We start from the raw sequence: 13,406 nt of genomic DNA on the forward strand, positions 1-13,406 counted from the left end.
GCGAGCTGCGGGAAGTAGCGGTGCAGAGGGCGCTGCAAACTACTGCTGATATGTTTCAATGTATTTCGCTACACCCGCAAATAACATCTGCTGAACATGTATGTGACAAATACATTTTGGTTTGATATTAATTGGACCAATGTATTGTTGATTAAGTCTAGTACAGTTCCAAGACTCCTTCAGGTACACAGACAAGGTCACTACTGTTTCCAGTAGTCCTCAGGTACACAGACAAGGTAACTACTGTTTCCAAGAGTCCTTCAGGTGCACAGACAAGGTCACTACTGTTTCCAAGAGTCCTTCAGGTACACAGACAAGGTCACTACTGTTTCCAAGAGTCCTTCAGGTGCACAGACAAGGTCACTACTGTTTCCAAGAGTCCTTCAGGTGCACAGACAAGGTCACTACTGTTTCCAAGACTCCTTCAGGTACACAGACAAGGTCACTACTGTTTCCAAGAGTCCTTCAGGTGCACAGACAAGGTCACTACTGTTTCCAAGAGTCCTCAGGTACACAGACAAGGTCACTACTGTTTCCAGGAGTCCTCAGGTACACAGACAAGGTCACTACTGTTTCCAGGAGTCCTCAGGTACACAGACAAGGTCACTACTGTTTCCAGTAGTCCTCAGGTACACAGCCAAGGTCACTACTGTTTCCAAGAGTCCTTCAGGTGCACAGACAAGGTCACTACTGTTTCCAAGAGTCCTTCAGGTGCACAGACAAGGTCACTACTGTTTCCAAGAGTCCTTCAGGTGCACAGACAAGGTCACTACTGTTTCCAGTAGTCCTCAGGTGCACAGACAAGGTCACTACTGTTTCCAAGAGTCCTTCAGGTGCACAGACAAGGTCACTACTGTTTCCAAGAGTCCTTCAGGTGCACAGACAAGGTCACTACTGTTTCCAAGACTCCTTCAGGTGCACAGACAAGGTCACTACTGTTTCCAGGAGTCCTCAGGTGCACAGACAAGGTCACTACTGTTTCCAAGAGTCCTTCAGGTGCACAGACAAGGTCACTACTGTTTCCAGGAGTCCTCAGGTGCACAGACAAGGTCACTACTGTTTCCAAGAGTCCTTCAGGTGCACAGACAAGGTCACTACTGTTTCCAGGAGTCCTTCAGGTACACAGACAAGGTCACTACTGTTCCCAAGAGTCCTTCAGGTACACAGACAAGGTCACTACTGTTAATATTATGATCATGAAACAAGGCTGAAGAATGATTGACTTCACTGCCAGTTCCTGTAGGTATGTGATGATGGCCCTTAGGTAATCGGGTCCAGACTAGTTCTGGTCTTGGGCGTTAGTGCACGCTCCTTTTCTATTTTTAAAAACATTTATTTAACCTTTATTTAACTAGGCAGAAGTCAGTTAAGAACAAATTCTTATTTTCAATGACGCGCCAGGAACAGTGAGTTAACTGCCTTGTTCAGGGGCAGAATGACAGACTTTTACCTTGTCAGCTCAGGGATTCGGACTTGCAACATTTCGGTTACTAGGCCAACGCTCTAACCACTAGACTTCCTGCCTCCTCTAACCACTAGGCTACCTGCCTCCTCTAACCACTAGGCCAGCCGCCTCCTCTAACCACTAGGCTACCTGCCTCCTCTAACCACTAGGCTACCTGCCTCCTCTAACCACTAGGCTACCTGCCTCCTCTAACCACTAGGCCTACCTGCCTCCTCTAACCACTAGACTACCTGCCTCCTCTAACCACTAGACTACCTGCCTCCTCTAACCACTAGGCTACCTGCCTCCTCTAACCACTAGGCTACCTGCCTCCCTCTAACCACTAGGCTACCTGCCTCCTCTAACCACAAGGCTGCCTGCCTCCTCTAACCACTAGGCTACCTGCCTCCTCTAACCACTAGGCTACCTGCCTCCTCTAACCACTAGGCTACCTGCCTCCTCTACCCACTAGGCTACCTGCCTCCTCTAACCACTAGGCTACCTGCCTCCTCTAACCACTAGGCCAGCCTGCCGCCCCGGCTACCCTTCATCAGTAGAGGAATGCACTAACGCCCAGGGCCTGGTTCCCCAAAAGCATCTTACTGCTAAATTCATCCAGATGAACCAAGCCTTAAGATGCTTTTGGTAAACCGGGCCCTGGACCAAAGCTATGTAGTGTAGTGTCTCTTTTATCCACTAGATGGTGCGTTTTCACACCTCTTCCTCATTTCGTGTATCCTGTATTTTTGTCTTTCTGCCACTGACGAAAGATTCGCATTCACGCAACAGTTAATCAACCCACAAGTTTCTCAACACAACTTATAGGTAGAATAAAATGTTATCTTAGCAATATATATTATCCTACTAATTAATATGACTTTCATGCATAAAAAGTTGGATGAAACCAAATGTCCCATTTACACTCCTATTAAATGCAGCACAGATCGTACTTTCCATTCACCGACATGTTTACATTACGGTTTCTCTAAGTAGACACGTAGTCTTTCTGCCTTAGCTTACTCTTGTTTCCATGTTCGCAACTTAATTTGCCTCTGCCCACTGGGCACGGTCACCAGTTCTGATATACATTTGGTTGAGTTGTCAACTAAAGTGAATTAAAACGTGAAATCAACAAAACATGTCACAGGATTTAGGTTAAAAGTTGTGTGAAAAAGATATTACATTCCCATATGTTGATGTAAAAAAATGTTTTTTAATCCCCAATCAGTTTTTCCGCGTTGATTCAACATCATCACATTGAATTTTTGGGGGGTTGAAATGACGTGGAAACGCTGTTGATTCAACCAGTTTTTGCCCAGTGGGTGTGTCGTTTATACTACACAATGTAGCGTCTGACTGCTTCAGCGCATAATGGACTCCGGGCAAGAACAGCAGCGCTGATCAGAGAGAGGAGCTGTGTCTGCGTCAAGCCAAAGCGCAAGCGTCAAGCCAAGGCGCAGCTCCTGTCTGTGTTCATCCCAGCGCGGCTCTACTTGCCCGGAGCCCATCCCTGTAGTTCAGTGGGCGTGGTGTGAATTGGAAAACAAAGTGCAGAGACACCCTTCACTACTTCCTACATCACCGGGATCCGTTGAGTTCACCCGCCGTTCGCCGGCTCGATGCTAGTTAACCGCTCAACACAGCCGCATAATAACTCCCGAGAAGAGAGGGACGAGAGATCGGTGGATGCGCTCCGGGTTCCGCGAACCGACTAGAGGTGGGATTCAGTTCTGTGCGTTATGGTGACAGAGCGTGACACCAAGGACGAATAGCAGTCAGGCAGCATCTCGTCCTCTCTCTCTCTCCCCCAGCCGGCCTTGCGCTATAGACCAACGAGATAAATGGGCAGCAGACTGCACCAAACAGTGTCCGGCACCGATAGCACCGTTTCACATTGATTAACTGGACGGGACCCGTTATGTACTGAAAGTATATTACACCACTAGCGGTTACGAGACTGGAACAGGATTTTTGAAGAAGCGGTTGTTTGTTCAGCATGAGCGGTGGAGGAGAAATCATCTTCCAAGGCTGGCTGAGAAAGTCTCCTCCAGAGAAGAAACTGAGGAGATATGTAAGTAATATAGAATAAAATGATCCTACTGTTTGCGCACTTTTCCCCCTCAACAGCCTGTATTGACCTCAATAGGCTATGCTAAGACTGACAGTTGTTTTCTGACCGTTGCCTGTGTCTGTGTACCCACTTTAGCTGGTATGTATAAAGTGAGAGGGGGGGGGGGGAGAGTGTTCCACGTCATTTCAACCCCCCAAAAATTCAATGTGATGATGTTGAATCAACGCGGAAAAACTGATTGGGGATTGAAAAACATTTTTTTACATCACTGTTTTGTGGTCTGTTGTATTTCTAACAGGTGCATACAACTACCCTGGAGAGTTACATGTTGCTTCCAATTTTCTCCTTGTGTTTTCGACTTATTTGATACTGCTCCCTCTGTTTTTCGAAGTCATGTGACAGCAGGTTGTCAAGCCAGTAAGGCACTTTACCCTAATTCAGGGATGGGCAACTTTGGTTGGGGATGGAGACCACATAATAACTGAACTCATCAGGAGGGGTCGCAGTGGCTCGTTGGTCACACCTTTTTTTTACCAAAACATTTTAGCCGCCCTTTGTACAGTGAAGACAAAACATTTAAAGTTTTAAAATTATTTTCCTGCCATTCAAACACGTTTTGCCATAGGGTTTATTAAGGCAAACGCAATTTTTAATATGATAACTGATAATCAAGGGGCCCCCACCGGTTTGGATATCTGGCCTTCTGGACTAATTTACCAATCAAAAACATTTTGCTGACATGGGCTAATTAAGTGGCTGCTGATACACAATAAAATGTTGAAATTCTACCTTGTATATTCTATTATTGTAACTGTCAACAGTAAGTTGAGACCCCGACTGAGCCGCCCCCCCCCCCCCCCCCCCCCCCCATTAAATAAAAAACGAAACCCTTCCCTAATTGCTTCTGTAAATCGCTCTGGATAAGAGCATCTGCTAAATGACGTAAATGTTCATGTGTTTCCTAAACCAACTGTATTCATTAATGTACGTGCCTTTCTTACTGGGACTATATTTAACTGATAGTTTAAGGAAGCTGTGCTCACAATGGGGCTCTATAGTACCATCGAGGTGCCGTCTGGCTGTCCGTCTGTCTGGCTGTCCCTCTAATGCTGTTAAGGACAGATGTCCCCATAATTGCCTGTAAACTGCTCAATAGCAGAAGGAAGAAATATTATTTTCATGTTCCCCCGGCCGTCATTGAAAACAAGAATTTGTTCTTAAAAATGACTTGCCTAGTTCGATTAAAAACAATACAATTAAAATTAAAAACACTGAAAATATGCCATGATATGAATGAATATTACTGTCGTCACTAATATGTAATCTCTAAGAACTGGACATGCAATTGTTGTGTCCAAAATCCCTCCCTATTTAGTGCACTACTTTTGACCAGGACCCATAGACCTCTAATAGTGTCATTTGGGAAAGCATGTCTGTCTCTGAACACTACATGTGTACAACGTCATCCAATTATTACACCTTCATATTCATCCTCTCCAGCAGCACCCCAACATCAATGTACTGTTAAAGTGGCACGTTTCTATGTTTGTAGTAGAATATATATATATATATTTTTATATATTTAAAAAAAAATGTATTATATACTGTATATATTTATTTTAAAAAATGTATAGTTAATTTTTTTTTTTCATAATACAGTTTACATTCTTACATCATACAAAATAGAATGCATGTATTAATAAGAAAATACTGGAACAAACTAAAAAAATATCAACTTTGTGATCATTACCAAAGCTCAGATGAGTTTTCATTAGTGTAGTTAGACCACTGGGAACGGCTTTGATCACAGAAATAAACTCTCTGAAAGGTATTGGAAACTCTTTCAATTGTTATACATTGTTCATATGTGAGAATATTACCCTTGTTGTCGAAAACGTCAAGAACAAAGTCAATATTCCTCTCATGCCAGCTGGGGTAGAACAATGACTTTATTCCTTACAGTTATGTCTGACTTATTCCACAAAAGATGTTTGTAGTAGAATATAGAGGAAGATAAGTCTTTCCAATGACCTCATCAACCAGTTAGTAGGTAATGCCTACTCATAATTTGTTAAAAATCACATGATGCAAACCGATTTCATGTCATTGGAAACACTTGTTTACGACAGAACATAGAAGCTTTTCAAATGTGTTGACGTTGGGGTGGTGCTGACCTGTAAATTCGTATGAAATGTTACAAGATCATGTTGAATCTCTTGAACTGAATCAGATTGGATTTATGATAGCAGTGACGATCATGAGACAATCTGTGGCAAATACAGCTGGCTAGTGTTTATCAATGGTGTTGCGTTACAAATCCATCTCTCTCTTCTCGTGTTTCTCTCTCGTTTCTCTCCTCTCTCTCTCTCTCTCTCTCTCTCTCTCGCTCTCATTTCTCTCCTTTCTCTCTCTCTCTCGTTTCTCTCCTCTCTCTCTCTCTCTCGCTCTCATTTCTCTCCTTTCTCTCTCTCTCTCGTTTCTCTCCTCTCTCTCTCTCTCTCTCTCTCATTTCTCTCCTCTCTCTCTCTCTCATTTCTCTCCTCTCTCTCTCTCTCTCTCTCTCTCGTTTCTCTCCTCTCTCTCTCTCTCTCGTTTCTCTCCTCTCTCTCTCTCTCTCTCTCTCTCCTCTCTCCTCTCTCCTCTCTCCTCTCTCCTCTCTCCTCTCTCTCTCGTTTCTCTCCTCTCTCCTCTCTCTCTCTCGTTTCTCTCCTCTCTCTCTCTCTCTCTCGTTTCTCTCCTCTCTCTCTCTCTCTCATTTCTCTCCTCTCTCTCTCTCTCTCTCATTTCTCTCCTCTCTCTCTCTCTCATTTCTCTCCTCTCTCTCTCTCTCTCTCTCGTTTCTCTCCTCTTTCTCTCGTTTCTCTCCTCTCTCTCTCGTTTCTCTCCTCTCTCTCTCTTGTTTCTCTCTCTCATTGGGAATTGCTTCTTTTTAGAAGTGAGGTTGTAGAATTTAACGTCTCTTTTCTGTATTTTGATAATTAGCGGGATTCGGCCTAATTCTGGCCTGCATGCATTATACAGAGAATATTTTTGCAGAATTCTGCAGGCAGAGTCTCAATTTGGTGTTTGTACCATTTTGTGAATTCTTGGTTGGTGAGTGGACCCCAGACCTCACAACCATAAAGAGCAATGGGTTCTATAACTGATTCAAGTATTTTTAGCTAGAACCTAATTGGTATGTTGAATTTTATGTTCCCTTTGATGGCATAGAAGACCCTTCTTGCCTTGTCTCTGAGATCGTTCACAGCCTTGTGGAAGTTACCTGTGGTGCTGATGTTTAGGCCGAGGTATGTATAGTTTTTTGTGTGCTCTAGGTCAGCGGTGTCTAGATATAATTTGTATTTGTGGTCCTGGCAACTGGACCATTTTTGGAACACTATTATTTTTGTTTTACTGATATTTACTGTCAGGGCCCAGGTCTGACAGAATCTGTGCAGAAGATCTAGGTGCTGCTGTAGGCCCTCCTCGGTTGGGGACAGAAGCACCAGATCATTAGCAAACAGTAGACATTTGACTTCAGATTCTAGTAGGGTGAGGCCGGGTGCTGCAGACTGTTCTAGTGCCCTCGCCAATTTTTTTTATATAGCAGACCTTCATGCCACATTGAGTCAAAGGCTTTTTTGAAATCAACAAAGAATGAGAAGACTGTTAGTTAGGGTGTGCAGGGTGAATACGTGGTCTGTCATAATTTGGTAAAAAAGCCAATTTGACATTTGTTCAGGATATTGTTTTCACTGAGGAAATTTAGGAGTCTGCTGTTAATGATAAAGCAGAGGATTTCCCCAAGGTTGCTGTTGATGCATATCCCACGGTAGTTATTGGGGTCAAATTTGTCTCCGCTTTTGTGGATTGGGGTGATCAGTCCTTGGTTCCAAATATTGGGGAAGATGCCAGAGCTGAGGATGATGTTAAAGAGTTTTAGTATTTAAGCCAATTGTAATTTGTTGTCTGTATATTGTATCATTTCATTTCGGATACCATCAACACCACAGGCCTTTTTGGGTTGGAGGGTTTGTTTGTTGTCCTGTAGTTCATTCAATGTAATTGGAGAATCCAGTGGGTTCTGGTCGTCTTTAATAGTTGATTCTAAGATTTGTATTTGATCATGTATATGTTTTAGCTGTTCTTTGTTATAGAACCAGAAAGATTGGAGAAGTGCATTAATCCATACATTAATTTGTTGTTGCCTAATAGTTTGTTGGTAGGTTTCCACACGACTTTCCTTCCATCTATAGCATTTCTTAATATTATTTAGTTCCTTTTGGATTTGATGCCTCATGATTGAGTATTTCTCTGTTCAAGTAGACTGTGATTTTGCTGTGGTCTGATAGGGGAGTCAGTGGACTGACTGAACGCTCTGAGAGACTCTGGGTTGAGGTCAGTGATAAAGTAGTCTACGGTACTACTGCCAAGAGATGAGCTACAGGTGTACCTACCATACGAGTCCCCTCGACTACTTCAGCACACAGGGGCATATGGGGGAGGGAATACTGTTTCTTTCAGGCAGGTGTTTGTCCCCCTGTGTGCTGAGGGTGTCAGGTTCTGGTCCAGTTCTGGCATTTAGGTCTCCACAGACTAGTACATGTCCCTGGGCCTGGAAATGATTGATTTCCTCATTCAGGATGGAGAAGCTGTCTTCATTAAAGGATGGGGATTCTAGTGGGGGGATATAGGTAGCACACAGGAGGACATTTTTCTCTGTTAAGATCATTTCCTTTAGAATTTGTAGCCAGATGTAAAATGTTCCTGTTTTGATTGATTGAAAAGAGTGGGCTAGGTCTGCTCTATACCAAATTAGCATACCCCCTGAGTCTCTGCAGGTCTGGAAGAGTATCTCACTGGTCTGGGTGGGGTGTCTGTTGGTCCTATGTGAGGTGCTGGGGCTGTGTCTTGTGTCTCTCCTCTCTCTCTCTCTCTCATTTCTCTCTCTCTAACTCGTTTCTCTCTCTCGTATGTCTTGTGTCTATAGTCCAGACCCAGCCAATAACCAATAGTCAGGCGCTAGGAAGTGGAGGGCCTTGGGGTTAACATAACTACCAGGTGGGGCCTGGTGGTAACACAACTACCAGGTGGGGCCTGGTGGTAACACGACTACCAGGTGGGGCCTGGTGGTAACACGACTACCAGGTGGGGACTGGTGGTAACACGACTACCAGGTGGGGCCTGGTGGTAACACGACTACCAGGTGGGGCCTGGTGGTAACACGACTACCAGGTGGGGCCTGGTGGTAACACGACTACCAGGTGGGGCCTGGTGGTAACACGACTACCAGGTGGGGCCTGGTGGTAACACGACTACCAGGTGGGGCCTGGTGGTAACACGACTACCAGGTGGGGCCTGGTGGTAACACGACTACCAGGTGGGGCCTGGTGGTAACACGACTACCAGGTGGGGCCTGGTGGTAACACGACTACCAGGTGGTGCCTGGTGGTAACACGACTACCAGGTGGGGACTGGTGGTAACACGACTACCAGGTGGGGACTGGTGGTAACACAACTACCAGGTGGGGCCTGGTGGTAACACAACTACCAGGTGGTGCCTGGTGGTAACACAACTACCAGGTGGGGACTGGTGGTAACACAACTACCAGGTGGGGACTGGTGGTAACACAACTACCAGGTGGGGACTGGTGGTAACACAACTACCAGGTGGGGACTGGTGGTAACACAACTACCAGGTGGGGACTGGTGGTAACACAACTACCAGGTGGTAACACAACTACCAGGTGGTAACACAACTACCAGGTGGGGCCTGGTGGTAACACAACTACCAGGTGGGGCCTGGTGGTAACACAACTACCAGGTGGTAACACAACTACCAGGTGGGGCCTGGTGGTAACACAACTACCAGGTGGGGCCTGGTGGTAACACAACTACCAGGTGGTAACACAACTACCAGGTGGTAACACAACTACCAGGTGGGGCCTGGTGGTAACACAACTACCAGGTGGTAACACAACTACCAGGTGGTAACACAACTACCAGGTGGTAACACAACTACCAGGTGGGGCCTGGTGGTAACACAACTACCAGGTGGGGCCTGGTGGTAACACAACTACCTGGTGGTAACACAACTACCTGGTGGTAACACAACTACCTGGTGGGGCCTGGTGGTAACACAACTACCAGGTGGTAACACAACTACCAGGTGGTAACACAACTACCAGGTGGTGCCTGGTGGTAACACGACTACCAGGTGGGGGCCTGGCGGTAACACGACTACCAGGTGGTGCCTGGTGGTAACACAACTACCAGGTGGGGCCTGGTGGTAACACGACTACCAGGTGGGGGCCTGGCGGTAACACGACTACCAGGTGGTGCCTGGTGGTAACACGACTACCAGGTGGTGCCTGGTGGTAACACGACTACCAGGTGGGGCCTGGCGGTAACACGACTACCAGGTGGGGGCCTGGCGGTAACACAACTACCAGGTGGGGCCTGGTGGTAACACAACTACCAGGTGGTGCCTGGTGGTAACACGACTACCAGGTGGTGCCTGGCGGTAACACGACTACCAGGTGGGGGCCTGGCGGTAACACGACTACCAGGTGGGGCCTGGCGGTAACACGACTACCAGGTGGGGCCTGGTGGTAACACAACTACCAGGTGGGGCCTGGTGGTAACACAACTACCAGGTGGGGGCCTGGCGGTAACACGACTACCAGGTGGGGCCTGGTGGTAACACGACTACCAGGTGGGGGCCTGGCGGTAACACAACTACCAGGTGGGGCCTGGTGGTAACACAACTACCAGGTGGTGCCTGGTGGTAACACGACTACCAGGTGGTGCCTGGCGGTAACACGACTACCAGGTGGGGGCCTGGCGGTAACACGACTACCAGGTGGGGCCTGGCGGTAACACGACTACCAGGTGGGGCCTGGTGGTAACACAACTACCAGGTGGGGCCTGGTGGTAACACAACTACCAGGTGGGGGCCTGGCGGTAACACGACTACCAGGTGGGGCCTGGTGGTAACACGACTACCAGGTGGGGCCTGGTGGTAACACGACTACCAGGTGGGGCCTGGTGGTAACACGACTACCAGGTGGGGCCTGGTGGTAACACGACTACCAGGTGGGGCCTGGTGGTAACACGACTACCAGGTGGGGCCTGGTGGTAACACGACTACCAGGTGGGGCCTGGTGGTAACACAACTACCAGGTGGGGCCTGGTGGTAACACAACTCAACTAGTCTCCAAGTCCCATTCCCAATCAACAACTAGAACACACACAGTTGAAGCAGACGGTGTGAAGACAAGGAATGATTAGCTACTACTGAACTCACTCATCGGAACATCTAGAATTCCTTCCATTTTGTGTGTGTGTGTGTGTGTGTGTGTGTGTGTGTGTGTGTGTGTGTGTGTGTGTGTGTGTGTGTGTGTGTGTGTGTGTGTGTGTGTGTGTGTGAATATACACAACAATGGGGGCCATTTACATAGCAGTATTGCTGTCGTCTGACATAGCTGAGCCCAATGTAGAGAAAGGCTACTTTTTAAAGAAAGGTAATGCTCCTAACATCCCGCTGCCAAGTTGTCTTAGTCTCTCTGAAGGAGAGAGAGGAACTCTAGGACGTTTTTGTAAACATTTAGAACTACAGTATAGTCTTCCTATTAAGGCAGGGGGAGGGAACTTTGATGGAGGTGGCCCCCCCACCTCCACAAAAAAATCTCATCATAGTGGCTCACGTGTCTGCGTACCAACATTCATACCCACACATGCATGCATTGCTAGCCTTTTTGGGGGCCCTAAGTGTGAAATGTGACGTTTTTAGAGTTAATTTCCTGCAAAACCATGAAGACGGTTCGACACATTTCGGTTGAATGCATTCAGTTGTGTAACTGTCCTGGTACTTCCTCTTCCTCTTCCTCTTCCTCTATCTACTAAGTCGACAGTAAGTTGAGTCTTTGGAGGTCTGCGGGCCGCCATCCATCTATTAAGAGCTTGTAATTAATCATGTAACTGTACAACAAGTGTATAACATGCCCTATGGCACCTGATGAAATGTTGTATTTTTATTTTATTTTATTTAACTAGGACATTCAGTTAAGAACTGACTTGAGGATTATTTTAATGACGGACGAGGAACACTGCCTTGTTCAGGGGAACACTGCCTTGTTCAGGGGAACACTGGGGTTGTTCAGGGGAACACTGCCTTGTTCAGGGGAACACTGCCTGGTTCAGGGGAACACTGCCTGGTTCAGGGGAACACTGCCTGGTTCAGGGGAACACTGCCTGGTTCAGGGGAACACTGCCTGGTTCAGGGGAACACTGCCTTGTTCAGGGGAACACTGGGGTTGTTCAGGGGAACACTGGGGTTGTTCAGGGGAACACTGGGGTTGTTCAGGGGAACACTGGGGTTGTTCAGGGGAACACTGGGGTTGTTCAGGGGAACACTGCCTTGTTCAGGGGAACACTGCCTTGTTCAGGGGAACACTGCCTTGTTCAGGGGAACACTGCCTTGTTCAGGGGCAGAACGAACGACCTTGTCAGCTCGGGGATTCGATCTAGCAACCTTTCGGTTACTAGTCCAATGCTCTAACCACTATGTTACCTGCCGCCCCACAATGTAGTGCACTAGGGAATATAGGGAGCTTTTCATAACCTCATCAGTTAGCTTCATGTACCTCCCCTGTTTCCTGTTCTCCTCAGTTAGCTTCATGTATCTCTCCTCTTCTCCTCAGTTAGCTTCATGTATCTCCCCTATTCTCATCAGTTAGCTTCATGTATCTCTCCTGTTCTCCTCAGTTAGCTTCATGTATCTCCCCTGTTCTCCTCAGTTAGCTTCATGTATCTCCCCTGTTCTCATCAGTTAGCTTCATGTATCTCCCCTGTTCTCATCAGTTAGCTTCATGTATCTCCAGTTCTCATCAGTTAGCTTCATGTATCTCCCCTATTCTCATCAGTTAGCTTCATGTATCTCTCCTGTTCTCTTCAGTTAGCTTCATGTATCTCCTGTTCTCATCAGTTAGCTTCATGTATCTCCCCTGTTCTCATCAGTTTGCTTCATGTATCTCTCCTGTTCTCATCAGTTAGCTTCATGTATCTCTCCTGTTCTCATCAGTTAGCTTCATGTATCTCTCCTGTTCTCATCAGTTAGCTTCATGTATCTCTCCTATTCTCATCAGTTAGCTTCATGTATCTCCCCTGTTCTCCTCAGTTAGCTTCATGTATCTCCCCTGTCTCCTGTTCTCATCAGTTAGCTTCATGTATCTCCCCTGTCTCCTGTTCTCATCAGTTAGCTTCATGTATCTCCCCTGTCTCCTGTTCTCATCAGTTAGCTTCATGTATCTCCCCTGTTCTCATCGGTTAGCTTCATGTATCTCCCCTGTTCTCATCAGTTAGCTTCATGTATCTCCCCTGTTCTCCTCAGTTAGCTTCATGTATCTCCTGTTCTCCTCAGTTAGCTTCATGTATCTCCCCTGTTCTCCTCAGTTAGCTTCATGTACAATACCAGTTAACAGTTTGGACACACTTACTCATTCAATGGTTTTTCTTTATTTCTATCTACATTGTAGAATAATAGTTAAAACGTCAACACTATGAATAACACTTTGCATACTCTTTGCATTAACCACTTTTAAACACTACCCCTACATCACCTGTCTGCTAGTAACCACTGTTGTGCCATATTGATGTAGAGTAGGAACCACGCTGTGTTGACGTGGAGTAAGAGCTGTGTTGACGTGGAGTAGGAGCCACGCTGTGTTGACGTGGAGCAGGAGCTGTGTTGACGTGGAGCGGGAGCCACGCTGTGTTGACGTGGAGCGGGAGCCGCGCTGTGTTGACGTGGAGCGGGAGCCACGCTGTGTTGACGTGGAGCGGGAGCCACGCTGTGTTGACGTGGAGCGGGAGCCACGCTGTGTTGACGTGGAGCGGGAGCCACGCTGTGTT

At 46.8% G+C, this 13,406-nt stretch overlaps 1 protein-coding gene across 3 annotated transcripts in view; it reads left to right on the forward strand.

Moving 5' to 3' along the window:
* Positions 1-2,799: 2,799 nt before the first annotated feature.
* Positions 2,800-13,406, forward strand: part of gab2 (GRB2-associated binding protein 2) — a 199,627-nt gene continuing 189,020 nt past the window's right edge. For 2 of the 3 annotated variants that reach the window (XM_055878323.1, XM_055878325.1), the window contains exon 1: positions 2,801-3,515. In XM_055878323.1, coding sequence (XP_055734298.1) covers positions 3,441-3,515 — 75 coding nt within the window. In that variant the 5' untranslated portion in view covers positions 2,801-3,440. Of the gene's footprint in view, positions 3,516-13,406 lie in introns of all 3 variants that reach the window. The other variant, XM_055878324.1, reaches the window with a different exon arrangement.

This window comes from Salvelinus fontinalis, chromosome 23, assembly GCF_029448725.1.
Source record: "Salvelinus fontinalis isolate EN_2023a chromosome 23, ASM2944872v1, whole genome shotgun sequence".
Classification (NCBI taxonomy): Eukaryota; Metazoa; Chordata; class Actinopteri; order Salmoniformes; family Salmonidae; genus Salvelinus; species Salvelinus fontinalis.